The sequence below is a fragment of the Monodelphis domestica genome, chromosome 2, assembly GCF_027887165.1.
Source record: "Monodelphis domestica isolate mMonDom1 chromosome 2, mMonDom1.pri, whole genome shotgun sequence".
Classification (NCBI taxonomy): Eukaryota; Metazoa; Chordata; class Mammalia; order Didelphimorphia; family Didelphidae; genus Monodelphis; species Monodelphis domestica.
The window spans coordinates 256,650,167-256,668,805 of NC_077228.1; the positions used below are offsets into that span (position 1 = coordinate 256,650,167).

Genomic DNA, 18,639 nt, shown 5'->3' on the forward strand with positions numbered 1-18,639 from the left:
TATTGATTGCTGATGGATCAGTCTATTTCTTAATCCCCTTCTTCCCTCACTCTCTCCCTTCACCAACCTCTCCCTTTTGCTTCCCTCTCCTCCCAAAAACTTCTTGAAGCTTTTGTTTCTTCAATCCCTCCTGAGTGAACTATAAAGATACTCCAGTTGCTTTCTCAATCAAGGGGTTTATTGGGATAACAGGAAGGGAAACTGAGGTAAGAGGGATGAGGAATTTCCCTAATCTAAATGATATAAAATTTAGGGTTTGGGGAGTCACAAGTGTGACTCTTAGTTATGAAGATGGAGGACAGCAGCCCTTTCAAAATCTTTCTTCTTCACAAATCATCCAGATCTCTCAGCTTAACCCCAGAAAGAAACAAAGTTCAAAGTCTCTCCTTTTCTCCTGGCCAGCTCAACTCTCTTATAGACCACCAACTCCAAAGTTTCTCCCCTGTTCAGCTTCCACTTCTCAGACCCAGAGACACAGAGACCAAATCCCCAAATGCTAAGTTTCTCTTCTCAGTGTCAATTTCAACTGCTCAGTCAGAGAAAACAAAAAAATCAAATCAGGCTCACAAAAGCCTTTTAGCCAACTTCAAACCTCCAGAGAGAGTGTATGTGTCTCCCAGTCAGAGACGAAGTCCAAAAACCCCTCCCCCCGTCAACTCAACCTGCCACAAATCGGTGACATTCCATTGGAATCCTGTTTTGACAGACATCTAGAGCTAGATCTCCAGCCTTGCATCTTGGTCCACAAGTCCTGCAAAAACTTCTCTCTTCATGTCTCTATCACATAACTCTCAAAAATTATATTCACTATTATAGTAATTAGAATAATCATTCACAGGAAGAGATTGGGGTATTAAGTGCTAAAAGATGATATGCAAAAAAATAAAAAGGAAGGGGGGAATCAAAGGGCACCAAGAGATACTTGAAGAAATAAAATAAATAGGATAATCATTATCATACAAATATACATATGGGAAGGGGAGGGGAAGAATACTGTTAGGAGAGGAAGAGAGTGCTAAAATAGGTAATACTTAAACCTTACTCTCAGTGAAATCAATTTTGAGAATGAACAGCATCTAGATCCATTGGGGACTTGAATTCGATTTTATACCACAAGGAAAGTGAGAAGGGAAAACTAAGGGGGGTAGGGAGGAGGGAGTACAAAAAGGGAGGGAAGGAGGGGGGAGGGAACAAAAAAGGAGGGGCCAGAAATGGAAGCATATTGGAGGGGATTAGGGGGATTGATTAAAAATAAACCACTGGTTTAAAAGGATATCGCAAAAGAAGAAAGGACAGAACTAGCAGAGGATATCAAAATACTGGGGAATGCACAAGTGACAATCATAACTTTGAATGTGAATAGGATGAACTCACCCATGAAATGAAAACAAATAGGAGAGTGGATTAGAATCCCAAGTCCTACCATATGTTGTCTACAAGAAACACCTGAAGCAGGTAGATATTCACATGGTTAGAATTAAAAGTTGGAGCAAAACCTATTGGGCCTCAACTGATAGAAAGAAGGCAGGAGTTGTAATCATGATAGCTGACAAAGCCAAAATAAAAATAGATCTGATTAAAAGGAATAGGGAAGGTAAATACATCCTGATAAAAGGGAGTATAGAGAGTAAGGAAATATTGGTAATTAATATGTATGCACCAAATGGTATAGCATCCAAATTTTTTTTGCTTGATAAGTATTTATTATTTTGAAAGAAAATTTTACATAGAGGTGAGATATCTCTTTTTTTCTATTTTAATTAATTTATTTAGTCAATTTATAACATTATTCTTTGGTTACAATAATCACATTATTTCTCTCCCTCACCTCCACCCCCAGCCAACAATTTCATTGGGTATTACTTGTGTCCTTGATCAGAACCTCCTTCTTTGTTGTTTACATTAGGATGATCATTTTGAGTCTACATCCCCAACCATATCCCTTCGACCCATGTTTTCAAGCAGTTGTTTTTCTTTGGTGTTTTTACTCCCACTATGTTTCCTCTGGATGTGGATAGTGGTTTTCCTCATAGGTTCCTCCACGTTGTTCAGGGTCATTGCATTGCCTGGTTCTGCTTCTCTCACTCTGCATCAATTCCTGGAGGTTGTTCCAGTCACCATGGAATTCCTCCACTTTATTATTCCTTTGAGCACAACATCACCAACATATACACAATTTGTTCAGCCATTCCCCAATTGAAGGGCATCCCCTCATTTTCCAATTTTTAGCCACCACAAAGAGCACAGCTATGAATATTTTTGTACATGTCTTTTTCCTTATTATCTCTTTGGGGTACAAATCTAGCAGTTCTATGGCTGGATCAAAGGGCAGACAGTCTTTTGTCACCCTTTGGGTGTAGTTCCAAATTGCCCTCCAGAATAGTTGGATCAATTCACAACTCCACCAGCAATGCATTAATGTCCCGACTTTGCCATATCCCCTCCAGCATTCATTACTTTCCTTTGCTCTCATATGAGCCAATCTGCTAGGTGTGAGGTGATATCTCAGAGTTGTTTTGATTTGCATCTCTCTGATTATAAGAGATTAAGAACACTTTTTCATGTGCTTATTAATAGTTTTGATTTCTTTAACTGAAAATTGCCTATTCATTTCCCTTGCCCATATATCAATTGGAGAATGGCTTGATTTTTTTTGTACAATTGATTTAGCTTTTTATAAATTTGAGTAATTAGACCTTTGTCAGAGGTTTTTGTAATGAAGATTGTTTCCCAATTTGTTGCTTCCCTTCTAATTTTGGATGCATTAGTTTTGTTTGTACAAAACCTTTTTAATTTGATGTAATCAAAATTATTGATTTTACATTTTGTGATTTTTTTTCTCTAGCTCTTTCTTGGTTTTAAAGTTTTTCCTTTCCCAAAGATCTGACAAGTATACTATTCTGTGTTCGCCTAATTTGCTTATATTTTCCTACTTTATATTCAGGCCATTCACCCATTCTGAGTTCATCTTGGTGTAGGGTGTGAGATGTTGATTTAACCTAATCTCTCCCATACTGTCTTCCAATTTTTTCCAGCAGTTTTTATCAAATAGTAGTTTTGGTCCCCAAAACTGGGAACTTTGGGTTTATCATAGATTGTCTTGTTGAGGTCATTTACCTCAAGTCTATTCCACTGATCCTCCTTTGTGTCTCTTAGCCAGTACCAAATTGTTTTGAGGACAACTGCTTTATAGTATACTTTGAGATCTGGGACTGCAAGTCTTTTTTCCTTTGCATTTTTTTTTCATGATTTCCCTGGATATCCTTGATCTTTTGTTCTTCCAAATGAACTTTGTTATTTGTTTTCTAATTCAGTAAAAAAGTTTTTTGGTAGTTCAATGGGTATGGCACTAAATAAGTAAATTAATTTGGGTAGGATTGTCATTTTTATTATGTTAGCTCATCCCACCCATGAGTGATCAATGTTATTCCAATTGTTTAGATTTAGTTTTAATTGTGTGGAGAGTGTTTTGTAGTTGCGTTCATATATTTCCTGTGTTTGTCTCGGCAGATAGATTCCTATGTATTTTATATTGTGTAGGTTGATTTTAAATAGAATTTCTCTTTCTAATTCTTGCTGCTGGAATGTTTTGGAGATATATAGAAATGCTGATGACTTCCCATGTCGGTTTATTTTGTATCCTGCAACTTTGCTAAAGTTGTTGATTATTTCAACTAGCTTTTTGGTTGATTCTCTATGATTCTTTAAGTAAATCATCATGTCATCTGCAAAGAGTGACAGCTTGGTCTCCTCATTGCCAATTTTAATACCTTCAATTTCTTTTTCTTCTGTAATTGCTACTGCTAGTGTTTCTAGTACAATGTTAAATAATAGAGGTGATAATGGGCAATCTTGTTTCACTCCTGATCTTATTGGGAATGCATCTAGTTTATCCTCATTGCAGATGATTTTGACTGATGGTTGTAGATAGATACTGTTTATTATGTTTAGGAAAGGTCCTTCTATTCCTATACTTTCTAGTGTTTTCAATAGGAATGGGTGTTTGTACCCCAAAGAGATAATAAGGAAAAATACTTGTACAAGAATATTCATAGCTGTACTCTTTGTGGTGGCCAAAAATTGGAAAATGAGGGGATGCTCTTCAATTGGGGAATGGCTGAACAAATTGTGGTATATGTTGGTGATGGAATACTATTGTGCTAAAAGGAATAATAAAGTGATGGAATTCCATGGAACAACCTCCAGGAAGTGATGCAGAGTGAGAGGAGCAGAACCAGGAAAACATTGTACACAGAGACTGATACACTGTGGTACAATCGAACGTAATGGATTTCTCCATTAGGGTCAATGTAGTGTCCCTGAACAATCTGCAGGGATCTAAAAAATCCTATCCACGAGCAGAGGATAAACTGTGAGAGTAAAAACACCAAGGAAAAGCAACTGATTGACTACAGGGATTGAGGGGATATGACTGAGGAGGGATTCTAAATGAACACTCTATTGCAAATACCAACAACATGGAAATGGGTTCGAAACAAGGAAACATGTGATACTCATTGGAATTGCGCATCGGCTATGGTAGAGGTGGGGGGGGGGAGGAAAAGAAAATGATCTTTGTTTCTGATGAATAATGTTTGGAAATGACCAAATTAAAAAAATGTTTTAAAAAATAGGAATGGGTGTTGTATTTTAGCAAAGCCTTTTTCTGCATTTATGGTGATAATCATGTGATTTTTGTTGGTTTGCTTGTTAATATGGTCAATTCTGTGGATGGTTTTCCTAATATTGAAACATATTTGCATTCCTGGTATGTATCCGACCTGGTTATGAATACCCCTTGTGATGACTTGCTGGAGTCTTTTTGCTAGTATACTATTGTAAAGGGTGAAACTATGGTTTAGACGGGAAAAAAATCTAAATTTAAGTGGTTGCCAAGGGAAATCCCAAATAATAAAATACCCAAGTCAGATGCCAAATTTTATGGTGAGTTAATTTATATAGTAGAGAAGATTTTAAGAAGAAGGAGGAAGGAAGGGCAGGAAGATAGGAGATCTATAAAGTAAGGTTTTGAATGTGAAGGAGGAAAGAATCAGCCTGACCTCCGAAGAGTTAAGATTAGTTAGTTAAGATGCCCAAACCTGAAGTCAGCTCCAGGGCAAAACTCACCACCCAACAGTCCAAGATGTTGTAACGTTTAGCATGCTGCCAGTCAGAGTGACCTCTCTAGGGAAAGAGGAGGGGCCAGGAAGTGCCGTTCCTAATATGGACGTTTTTACATCATTTTTTTGCTTTTCATCTGTACCAGTGAGGACTTAGCTTGACTTAGGACAGCCCAGAGGTCTGTCCTTTTTTTTTGCACATATCTGTTGACGGCCATCTCCTCAGATAATTAAATCTTGAGTTTGATGCAGACCTACAAAATCTTGTTAAACTGAGTAGGGTGAAGAATGTAGAGTTTCCAAAACCTGATTCTGTTATTCCAAGTATCTCCATTGTTACTGATCAGGAAATAGCTGAATCACATCTTTGAAAGAATGGTCTGATTAGGGTGGAATAGTTTTGAAATTCACAATTCCCCTTAAGGCCTGAGGAAGACTAGTCTCTCAGATGGGTCTTGTAAATATACCAGGTATGAAATTATAATAGTTAGAGATAAGGGAAAAATGGGAGAGATATAGAGACAACAAAACCAATGTTTTGCTGGGCGCATTGCCTAAAGCCAATTAGGGGCAGTCCCCTTTGGCATAAGAGTGTACACTCAAAATAAATGTTCAATTATCCTTTAGTTCAATCAACCACACCCTAAAGTTCTGGCATCTTTCTGTAACAGTTCATTCTCTGGGATTAGGTATTAGCAAACTTCTTCCTTGAAGATCTTTCTTGGACAAAAACAAATGTCAAAATCTTGGATTTTTAGTAAAATACAATCCCACACTGAAGTGGGTGTTAAAAAAAAAACACATCCAGTTCAGCTCCGGATGCATTCTTGAGTTATGGGGGTGTATGAGTCAGTTATTAAAAGAATTCAAAAACAATAAAAACAAAACAAACAAAAAACAAAACAAAAAATATATAAAGGAAAAATATGGAAGAAAGTTAACCTTTTAGAAGAAAGAAGAATAAAATTCAAAATCAGAATCAAAATACCAAAATCTATGTATGTAAAATGTTGAGTGAGAAAGTATAAATTCAAAATGGGCCGTTGTACAGGTCCAATTTAAAGTAATTTCTATCCCACATGTCTGTAGGACAGAATGCAGTAATATTTCACTCCCCCATTTGCAGCCAAGACTACAGGAAGTTGCCATACTATGAGAAGGAAAGGAACTAGAATTCTATTTTAATAGGGAAGCATCATTCCTTGGTGTGATTTTTAGTCATTCTCAGGGATATAGGGAGCCAGCATGATAGTCAAATTTTGGTACTTGTATGAGTACTTCCTGAAGAGTGTAGACATAAGGAAGTCTAAATAATATGATTCTCCAAAATTGGTTAGAGAACAAATCATAGAAACAGTAATTTCAGTGAAGAAAATGACAATGATGAGACATCCTTTCAAAATCTATGGGATGCAGCCAAAGCAGTACTGTGAAGATAATTTAAAGTTGTGACTTAAATTCTAGATTTAATTGGCTGCTAGAGGAAATCCAAAATAAAATACCCAAATCAGTCTGGAAATTTATGGTAATTTAATTAATATAGAGGGAAGGAATTTAAGGAGAAGGAGGGAAGAGGATATAGGATTTCTCTTGCCTGGCCTGTGCCAGGGGGTGTTTAAAATTCCAACCTCTAGGTCTCTGAAGAAGATTAGAGGCTTCTAAGAGGATATAGTTGGAATAGTAAAGGAGGTAAATTCAGCCAGAAATTCACCACCGAACCAGACCTTGTAGCCACATTAAGATGCTTAAAGGCCCAGTACGTTGTTAGAAGCCAGCTCTCCGCCTCAAAAGCTACTGGAGTGAGGAAATGAGCCAATATATAGAGCCCTCCTCTAAATGCCCATTCTTTTTGTATTCATCTTCTTTGATTAGATTATATCTTTACAGTTACTTAACACTTCTTTGTTAAGTTCACCTTTTGTGAGTTACTTAACCTTTTTGTGATTAATTTAACCTTTATAGTTACTTAACATCTTTTTGTATTAAGATCTTAAAATAGACTTAGCTTAAAGTTCTAGCTTCACTATAATGTAAGAGTTAAGTACATTCATTGTTCAATCAGGAGATTACAACTTTATCTTCCCCTTAGGTATGGTCTAAGTAGGATGGAGTAATTTAGAGTTCCTAAGACATTCCTGATTTTGTTAAATTAAGTGTCTTCATTGTTACTGTCAGGAAGTAGCCAAATCCAATCTTCACAATCTCCCCTGATGATCATTGGGAGACTAGTTTCCCCATTGATCATTTAACATAATCATCTTGTATTCCTAAAGCATTTCTAACTACAGATGTATACAGTATTCAATTTCTAAGAGGAAATAACAATAGTTATATAAAATAGGGAAATATAAGAAAGACAGACAGCAAAACCAATGTTTGCTGAGCTCATTGACAAAAACCAATTAGGGGGCAGGCCCCTTTTGGCACAAGAGTATACATTCAAATAAATGTTAAATCAAACTTCAGTTCAATTAACAACACCCAAAGTTCATTCTGGATAGTCTTGATGTAGTGTATGTTTTCTGGCATCTTTCTGCAACAGTTCATTCTCTGAATTTAGGTATTAGAAGCTAATACCTTGAAGATCTTTTTCTCGAAAAAAATTTCAAAATCTTGGATTTTTATTAAAATTCCATCCCCCTCTGAAGTGGGTGTTAAAAAACATTCAGTTCAGCTCAGGATGCACGGTTGAGTTATGGGGGTGTATAAGTCAATTATCAAAAGAAGAGAAAAACAAACAAACAAACAAAAAACAAGAACAAAATATAAAGAAAAAATGGAAGAAAGTTAAAATTTTAGGAGAAAGAAAAAAATTCAAAATCAGAATAAAAATACCAAAATCTATATATATAAAATGTTGAGTAAGGAAGAATAAATTCATAATAGGCTTTTGTATTAGAGTTCAATAAATTTCTATCACACAAGTTTGTAGGACAGAATGCAGTCATATTTCACTTACCCATTTACAGCCAATACTACAGAAAGTTGCCATAGTATAAGAAGAAAAAGAACTCGAATTCTGTTTTGATAGGGAAGTGTCATTCCCTGGTCTGATTTTTGTCATTCTCAGGGATATATGGAGCCAGGAGGAAAGTAAAACTTTGGTACTTGTATGAGTACTTCACAAATAGTGTAGATACAAGGAATTCCTAGGACTTAACATATGCCAAGCATTGCAACCTTGAGACTCACACTAGGCACTCTTCAGGTTAAGCCTGTGCTCCTTGTTTTTATCCCATTTCCTAGAATCAGACAAAACTTTAATCATAGTCCCATAACATTTTATCAAGAAATGGCAGGTTCCCACAGTTTAAAGCTTTTGGTTATGCATTGATATTATAGCAAGTATACACGTACACACATATATGTGTATATATATATGTATATATATATTAAACTTATATTATTGCAGAAGAAATAATATTAATTGTATGTAACTTTAATACAAGAAATGAGAAAAAAGGGGGGGGAATCAAATATTCTAATCAAAATAAAAGAAAAGCAATAATAAAAAATAAGGGGGAAAATCAGGAATTCAATGTGCTCTCAAAAAAAAAACAGCATCCACTTGACAATGGATTATTATCTCCAATGCATGTGATAAGATACAGTCAATCAGTCTCAACAGAAAATGCTTTCCTTACATGTGAGCAATGAATCCAAGGATCCTTCTCTCTAATCTTTATAGATGTTGGAGTAGTTAACAATATTTGGAATGGCCCTTCCCAGGTAGGCTGAGTTGCTCCAGTACACTGGAAATTCTTAATATACACCTTGTCTCCTGGGTCAGGTCATGAAGAAAAAAGTCTAGTTGTCTGGCTTGTACTACAGCTTCAGATTCATGGAGTTCACGCAGTTTTGTGCTGTAATTCCTGTATATAGGAGGTAATAGTAGTATCTCCCCCTAATAGTGATGCATATGCAGGGGAGAAAGGTTTAGTCTGTATGGGTGGATGTCCAAAAAGCATCTCAAATGGTGAGATGTGTAGGTCTCCTCTAGGCCTACTTCCAAAATAAAATAGGGCCAGAGGGAAAATTTCAGGTCATTTAAAATGTGTCTCAGTGCATAATTTTCCAATCATAGTTTTAAGTTCTTTGTTCATTCTTTCAACTAATTTGGGAGTTATCCCCAAGCAAGAATATATCTGATTTAGGGCAGTTTGACTAAGACGAGTTTCTTTAGAAGGATGAGATTTCCTTGGGGTTTGGAATTGGTTTTTGGGTAGGAGAAGGGACAGGAAAAACTGGGATTTCAGGAGAAGGATCTTGGGGATTAAATTCTGCCAAGATTTGTAGACCATGAGAGAACAAGTCTGTTAGCTGAGCTATAGGAAAGGTGTTTTCCATCTCTATTTCAGGGAAGGAAATTTCCTAATTTAGAGATTCAGAAACAGGTTTGTTAGGTTCAGACCTATTTTTAGTGGGGTGGATGTTTGCCAGTTGATCATGTAAGAAACATTTAAATTTCTCCAATTGGGCATGCATGTTCTCCAATTTAGCCTCAATTTTTTTTTTATATTTTCCTGTGTTTTATCTTCAGATTTTTACATAAATTTTTTTTTGTATTTTAGCATCGCTTAACACAGTACTGAGGAGTACAAAAATGACATTACCTAATAACATAAAAAATTGGAGGTATCCCGAATTCCTCAATTTCCCTAATTCTTCAACAGCCATATAAATGTTGAAGAACTTATTATTTGTTTTTATATATTTCTTTTGTAATTATTTTCTCAGCCGGCTTCACAAAACATCTGGGGAACAGGACAAGACCAAAACTCTCTCCAGGTCTCCCTCACTCATAATTAAGAATAATCTAGGCAGTATTTTTAGTGAAGGTTACCTAAAGTTGTTTTGAAAAAACAAGCAAAATATAAAAAGTACTGGTCAATCTAATAAAAAAGGAAAGAAGAAAACCAAATTAACAGTATCATAGATGAAAAGGGAGACCTCACCTCCAATGAAGAGGAAATTAAGGCAATCATTAAAAACTATTTTGCCCAATTATATGACAATAAATATGCCAATCTAGGTGATATGGATGAATATTTACAAAAATATAAATTGCCTAGACTAACAGAGGAAGAAATAGAATTCTTAAATAATCCCATATCAGAAAAAGAAATTTAACAAGCCATCAAAGAACTCCCTTAGAAAAAATCCCCAGGGCCTGATGGATTCACAAGTGAATTCTATCAAACATTCAAAGAACAGCTAATCCCAATACTATACAAACTATTTGACATAATAAGCAAAGAGGGAGTTCTAACAAATTCCTTTCATGACACAAACATGGTACTGATTCCAAAGCCAGGCAGGTCAATAACAGTGAAAGAAATCGATAGACCAATCTCCTTAATGAACACAGATACAAAAATCTTAAATAGAGTACTAGCAAAAAGACTCCAGCAAGTCATCACAAGGGTTATTCACTATGATCAGGTGGGATTTATGCCTGAAATGCAAGGATGGTTCACTATTAGGTAAAACATCCACATAATTGACCATATCCACAAGTAAACCAATAAAGATCACATGATTATCTCAATAGATGCAGAAAAAGCCTTTGACAAAATAAAGCACTCATTCCTATTGAAAACACTAGAAAGTATAGGAATAGAAGGGTCTTTCCTAAAAATAATAAACAGTATTTATCTAAAACCATCAGCCAACATCATCTGCAATAGGCATAATAAACTAGATGCCTTCAAAATAAGATGAGGAGAGAAACAAGGATACCTATTATCACTGCTATTATTTAACATTGTACTAGAAACAGTAGCAGTAGTAATTGGAGAAGAAAAAGAAATTCAAGGTATTAAAATAGGCAATGAGGAGACCAAGCTATTACTCTTTGCAGATGATATGATGGTTTATTTAAAGAATCCTAGGGAATCCACAAAAAAGCTAGTAGAAATAATCTGCAACTTTAGCAAAGTTGCAGGATACAAAATAAACCAACATAAGTCATCAGCAATTCTCTATATCTCCAACACATATCAGCAGCAAGAATTAGAAAGATAAATTCTATTTTAAATCACCCTACACAATATAAAATACTTAGGAATCTATCTGCCAAGACAATCACTGGAACTATATGAATACAACTACAAAACACTTTCCATACAATTAAAATTAGATCTAACCAATTGGAAAAACATTAACTGCTCATAGGTTGGACAAGCTAATATAATAAAAATGGCCATCCTACCCAAACTTATTTACTAATTTAGTGCCTTACCCATCAAACTACCAAAAAACTTTTTTACTGAATTAGAAAAAAAACATAAAGTTCATTTGGAAGAACAAAAGTTCAAGGATATCCAGGGAAATCGTGAAAAAAAAAGCAAAGGAAGGTGGCCTTGCAGTACCAAATTTCAAAGTATACTATAAAGCAGTCATCAAAACAATATGGTACTGGCTAAGATACAGAAAGGAGGATCAGTAGAATGGACTTGGGGTAAGCGACCTCAGCAAGACAGTCTTTGACAAGCGCAAGGATCCCAGCTTTTGGGACAAAAATCCATTATTTGATAAAAACTGCTGGGAATATTGGAAGACAGTGTTGGAGAAATTAGGTTTGGATCAATATCTCATACCCTCCACCAAGATAAACTCAGAACGGGTGAATAACTTGAATACAAAGAAGGCAACTATAAGTAAATTATGTGAACACACAATAGTGTATATGTCAGACCTTTGGGAAAGGAAAGATTTTAAAACCAAGCAAGACTTAGAAAAAGTCACAAAATATAAAATCAATAATTTTGCTTATATCAGATTAAAAAGTTTTTGTACAAACAAAGCCAATGTAACCGAAATTAGAAGGGAAGTAACAATTTGGGAAACAATCTTCATAACAAAAACCTGACAAAGGTCTAATTACTCAAATTTACAAAGAGCTAAATCAATTGTACAAAAAATCAAGCCATTCTCCAATTCATAAATGGGTAAGGGACATGAATAGGCAGTTTTCAGTTTAAGAAATCAAAGCTATTAATAAGTACATGAGAAAATGTTCTAAATCTCTCATAATCAGAGAGATGTAAATCAAAACAATTCTGAGGTATCACCTTACACCTTGGCTCACATGACAGGAATGGAAATTAATGAATGCTGTAGGGAATGTGGCAAAGTTGGGACATTAATTCATTGCTGGTGGAGTTGTGAATTGATCCAACCATTCTGGAGGGCAATTTGGAACTATGCCCAAAGGGTGCTGAAAGACTAACTGCCCTTTGATGCAGCCATAGCACTGCTGGGTTTGTACACCAAAGAGATAATAAAGAAAAATACATGTATAAGAATATTCATAGCTGCGCTCTTTGTGGTGGCAAAAAATTGGAAAATGAGGGGTGCCCTTCAGTTGGGGAATGGCTGAACAAATTGTGGTATATGTTGATGATGGAATAATATTGTGCTCAAAGGAATAATAAAGTGAAGGAATTCCATGGGGACTGGAACAACCTCCAGGAAGTGATGTAGAGTGAAATGAGCAGAACGAAGAGAACATGGTACACAGAGACTGATACACTGTGGTACAACTGAATATAATGGATTTCTCCATTAGTGGCAATGCAGTGATTATGAACAACCCAGAGGAATGTATGAGAAAGAACACTATCCACATTCAGAGGAAAAAACTGTGGGAGTAAAAACACCAAAGAAAAGCAAGTGCTTGATTACATGGGTCGAGGGGGACAAGATTGGGGTTATAGACCCTAAAGGAATGTCCTAGTACAAACATCAACAGCATGGAAGTAGGTTCTGATCAAGGACACATGTAATACCCAGTGGAATTTCTCAATTGGAAGGTCAAGGGGAGGGAAGGGAGGAATAGAATATGATTTTTGTAACAAAGGAATAATGTTTGAAATTGACCAAATAAAATAAAAATAAAGAAAAACAAATAAATAAATAAAAGAGTTTTTAGTCTGATAATGAAGTTTTCTAAATAATTATAATATATTATTATCATATTTGTTGTCAGTGAAGAGGTCAGACAGAACTAATGGATAGAGGTAGATTAGCAAGAGGAAGGAAGACTGATAGGTTGGAGAAGGGATTAAGGGTCAATATGGAGGGTTCAACTTCAATATGGAGAAGGCATAATTTTTGGGAATAGCTAATGTAATTATGAAGTATGAAAATAATGTATTATTATCCTGTAAGATTGGAAATCCAGAACTGAAGGATACCTCAGAGGTTATTGAGTTCAGTATCTTCATTTTACGAATGAGGAAAGTGAAGTACAGAAAAGTTAAATGACTTGCCTAAGATTACACAGATAATAAGTGTCTAGAATTTTAACCCCAACTTTCTTAATTCCAAGTCCAGCATCATATCCTTGAGAATTTGATAGAGAATGTCATGGGAAAATAGGACTACGAATTTTAGAACAGTGTGTTTGTTTATGTTTTCTTCTTTACTGTGCCTATGCATCCTGGAGTAGCTTTAGACCAATGTTTTTCCTGGCTGATTTCTTCCATAGTATATAGATGTACATGAAATTTCTTTATGAGTTGATACTTGTTTTTATGAATTATTATAAACTCATATCCATAGACTTGGGAATTTAAATGAATAAATACTTAATTTTAGGGTTCTTTAAAAAATTAGAGAGATAAACATAAGTTTTCATAATATAACCTTTTTTAGATTAGCAAGAATAATAACACTTTGTTCAATAGATAATAAACTATTTTGTTCTATTATGGCCACTAACTGGGGATAAGGCAGGGGGAGGAGAAGACAAAGAAGAGGAGAAAAGTCACAATCTGTATCTGTGCTGACAAGTAACATAAAATTGTTTTTAGATTTTATTTTCTCCAATGGGATCATAGCTAGAAAAAAGACAATAAAAGTAATCAAGTTAAATGACAATTTATATTATTTAAAAATCAAGGTTTAAATTGTATCCTTAAGGGCAGGAAAAACAGGGCATGCTACTTTGGAAACAGAGGAGGGAAAGTACCACATTCAAATCCTATTTGACACTATATGTGTGACCTTGAGCAAGTCACATTATCTCTTTGAATTTTGATTTTCTTATCTATAAAACAAGAAGTTAGGATTAAATATGTCCTCTGAAATAATTTCTATTTCTAGATCTATTATCCCAAAGTTCTGATAATACATTAAAATCATTCTGGCTAATACTGTATTATAAAAAGCTCTACTATTGGAAATAATAGCACCATTTCCCCCCCTGATTTTTAAGTTTCTTCTGATTAGCAACCAGTGAAATGGTATTTAATTTTATTTAGAAAGTAGAGGAAATGTGTGTATTTGCAAATATAATTTATCTAATTGTACTAAGCTTACAAAAACCTCTTTTGCCACCAAATGTACATTAATAAGTGATCTTAAAAGTTAATCTATTTTGTTATAGGTCTTCGTTGACCTGTCCTCATTGCCAAAAACAGAGCAATACCTTCGATCCTTTCCTTTGTGTATCGCTACCAATTCCATCATGTCAGACCAGGTAGGTGAACTTCAGATCCCAATCAATTAACTCAGTTTTAAACTTAACCCTACTCACTGTTTGACTCTTGATCTGCAGTACTTCAGTTGAAGACATTCTCTTCTCTATGGTATCATAGCCTTTGAAGTGCTTTCAGTTAACTTATCACCTTATCAAAAGGTATGTAATTTAGAAATTATTAGTGTTATCTCTATAAAGCTAGACAACTAACAACTGTTAACTTTCTGGGATATACAGACTATCCTAGCTAGTTATTCATTCACCCAAATTCTGGTTATCCAAGTAGAACATAACTCATAGCAACACAGTTCAGGTTTTTTCTTTAAGTCAATTTACCAGGATAGTGATGGGAATTACAAAACCACCTCTAATTTTCCTTTTCAAGTCAAAAGTAGCAGCAGAGAGCAAATCCTTTTGGAAAGCTTTGCTGTTCTTCAATTCTCAATGGCACTAAAGGTCAATAGTTGCTACTTTTGGCCAAAGACATTGATTCTCTGACCAATTAGGAATAACCCAGCTAAAGTCTTCTTTCAGCCAATTCCCTCTAGTTGCCTTATTTCCAATTTCCATTGCCTTGCCTTGCCTTGCCATGCCTTGCCTTCCCTTACCATGTCCTTAGCTCTCGTCAGATCCCTCTTTCCCCACTACTTCTGTCTTCTCTTACCCTTCCTCTTTCCCTGTGCTGCTTAGTTCCTTTTTTTCTCTTACTTTAAAAAGTTATAACTCCCGGGGGCGGCTGGGTAGCTCAGTGGATTGAGAGCCAGGCCTAGAGATGGGAGGTCCTAGGTTCAAATATGACCTCAGACACTTCCCAGCTGTGTGACCCTGGGCAAGTCACTTGACCCCCATTGCCTAGCCCATACCACTCTTCTGTCTTGGAGCCAGTACACAGTTTTGACTCCAAGATGGAAGGTAAGGGTTTAAAAAAAAAGTCATAACTCCCCTTATTTCTCCTTTGAAATCAGTAGCCCTTTTTAAAATCACACTACAGTTTCCCATGTTTATATAATTTATCTTTTCCTTAGTTTTACCCTCTTTAGCTTTATAATATGAAAATTAGCCAAGGTTCCTACTGCATATCAGAAATTTAATTCTAATAAGGCAATTTCTTTGGTATTCTTGGTACTCTTGAAATTTTGTTTTTTCATCTCACGTTTTTCTAGTTAAAAGTAAAAGTAAAAAGATCTTTCTCTGACCCTCTATAATATCAAACTTCCCACAGAAATGAGATATCATTCCACATTGTTAATAAAGAGATCCAAGTTTTCCAGCCAATGCCACAAATCATTTTCTCTCTAAAACATCTCTCCAAATCCCATCTGAAAACTATTTCCTGATTCATGTATTTTATAAATATATATTAAGACAAAGTTATTTTTCTACTCATATTAGGTTTTGAAATGTTCATTATTTACTTGATAACCATTGGCACAATGTTCATTAGTTACTTGAAAACCAGCTAGCACAGTAGTTGGGAAGACCAAAGTTCAGATTCTATATCAAATACTTCCTAGCTGTATGAATCTAGACCCTGATTGCCTAGCCCTTATCACTCTTCTGTCTTACCAAGATAGAAGGTAAGAGTTTTTTTTTAAGGAAAAGAAAACAAATACACATCTTTTCATTTGCACAAAAGTGCTTTTTATCATTAACAATTCCTCATGAGAAAGACCTTAAAGTGAGAAAGTACTTTTGACCACATTTACTTACCATATTTTTAAAATGGAAATTAACAAGCTGAAGACCCTCTCTAGAAGGTTGAACAGGATGTTAAAGGGCTATGTTTGTGGCTAAAATTAATGGAAAGTACTGTGACTGTTTTACATGGAGAAGAGAATGCAAGAGAAAGACATTCATGTAGATAATAGATAAAAATTTTAAAGCATTTTTAAGCACCCAAATTTTGCTGAATTTGTGCCTTTCATCATTTCTTATATCACAGTTAAATTTATATAAAATGATTTATTCATCAATAGATGAATAAATAGATAATAGATAAATAGATGAATAAATAGATGAACATCTATTTTTCTTTTAATTCTTTACTACAGCCAAAATTTTTATGAATATTATCATACCTACGTTTTTGTGCATGTATAGTTGTAAATATTTCCTTTGTCTTTGATCTCTTGGGGATATATACTTCTAGGTCAAAAGATTTGTACAGTAAAGGCTTTATACAGAGGACATTTAGACCAACCCCCTCATCTTATTGCTGAGTAAACTGAGGTATAGGGAGGTCATTTGACTTGCCTAAGGTAACAGTAGGTGGCAAATGCCAAAGGTTCTATTTGATTTAAGTTCTTCTGATGTCAGTTTTCCTATTGAACTATGCTATTGATTATATTAAATATAAGCTACTGTGAAGAAATAATAATGATATTTGTATGTATTTTAGTATTTATTTTTAAAAGTTTTACTCCAAAGAAACATTATCTTTAAATTCAGGCAAATATTCTATTTACTCATTTTTGCCTATTAATTAATTAAGAATAACATGTAGCAAGTTTCTCTAATAAAAGTCTCATTTCGGAGATGTATAAGGAACTGATTGAAATTTATAAGAACTAGAGCCATTTCTCAGTTGATGTTTAAAAATGTTGAATAATATAGAAATGAAGTTCTCAAAGAAATCCCAAACTATCTGTAGTCATATAAAAAATGCTCCAGATCAATGATAATTAAAGAAATGCAAATTAAATCAATTCTGAATCTCCACCTTATAATCATAAGATTGTCCAAACTAAAAAAATAAAAATGACATGTTAAAAGGAATTCAGGAAAATAGAGTTATGCACTGTTGATGGAGCTATGAATTTGTCCAGCTATTCTGCAAAGCAGTTTTATATTATGCCCCACCAGAATTACTAAAGAGAACATGTATTTCCTTTGACCCAGCAATAATACTAGACAAACACTGAAAGAAATCTAAGATTATGTACAAAAATGTATATGTAAAAAAAAAGAAGTATAATAATTCTTTTTATGGTGGCAAAGAATTGGAAACTGTTTCCATTAGTTGGGAAATGGCTGAACACATTATGGCATATATTTAAATATAAAGGAAAACTATTATATTCTAAGAAATGAAGAAAGAAAAGTTTCAGAGAAACAGGGCTTACATGAACTGATACAGAGTGAAGTAAGCAGAACCATGAGAATAATTTATAGTGTAATATCAAATTAGAAAAACAATTCTGAAAGACCTAACAATTCTAATTATGAAATAAAATCAGCCATAATTCCAGAGGACTAATGAAGAAGAACATTACCCATCTTATGTTAGGGAGAAGACAGGTTAATATGCAGAAAGAGAAACACATTTTTGGATATGGCCAATGTGAGAATATGGGAATTTAGTTTTCCTTGACCCTATCTTCATTGATTCTTTTCTTTTCATTATTTCTTACTTGCTTGATTTCTCTCTCTTTTTTTCCTTTTCGCTTTGTTTTAGTGAATGAGGAGAGCTGTGAGGGAAGAAAATAACATTTTAAAAGAATGATTATCAGCAAAAAGTTGGAAATTCTATGGTTTTAAAATCTGCTTTACTGGTATGAAATAGAAGTCAATCCTAATGAATTCTTGTGAATTTGTGACTCTCAAGTATATGGAAAATATTGAAGCAGAAATTAACCCTTTAAATGCTAAGCTTGGTAATTTGTGGGTCTTTCCAGAAATTTATTCTTTCTGTTTTCCAGATCCTTAAATGTCACATTGGTTTTCCAGTCCAAGAGTCAGATGTTCTTGCGGATTGGTTTGGCAGTACCACTTTTCAGCACAGTGGCAACCCTGAGAAAGATGATAGCAGAAGAAGGCAAAATTTCAGCTAATGAGGTTTGATAGAATTAAATTTAATCGATGCTAACCTCCAAATAACAGGAAGACAATGGGGTTGTAGTATTGATTGAGTAAGTTGAATAGTGGTTGGTATTTTACTCATAAATTGATATTTCATTCAAGATTACTAGGTTTGTAAGTTACATGATCTGGCCGTGCATGGTTTTGTCTCAGAACTCATTAGTTTGACTATAAGAG

The 18,639-nt window shown here is 34.7% G+C and overlaps 1 protein-coding gene across 2 annotated transcripts in view; it reads left to right on the forward strand.

Moving 5' to 3' along the window:
• The window catches only part of USP43 (ubiquitin specific peptidase 43), a 162,082-nt gene that overhangs the window by 58,930 nt on the left and 84,513 nt on the right, over window positions 1–18,639 (forward strand). For both annotated transcript variants that reach the window (XM_056817514.1, XM_056817515.1), the window contains exons 4-5: window positions 14,512–14,604; window positions 18,303–18,438. In XM_056817514.1, the coding sequence (XP_056673492.1) occupies window positions 14,512–14,604; window positions 18,303–18,438 (229 nt within the window). The remainder of the gene's footprint in view (window positions 1–14,511; window positions 14,605–18,302; window positions 18,439–18,639) is intronic.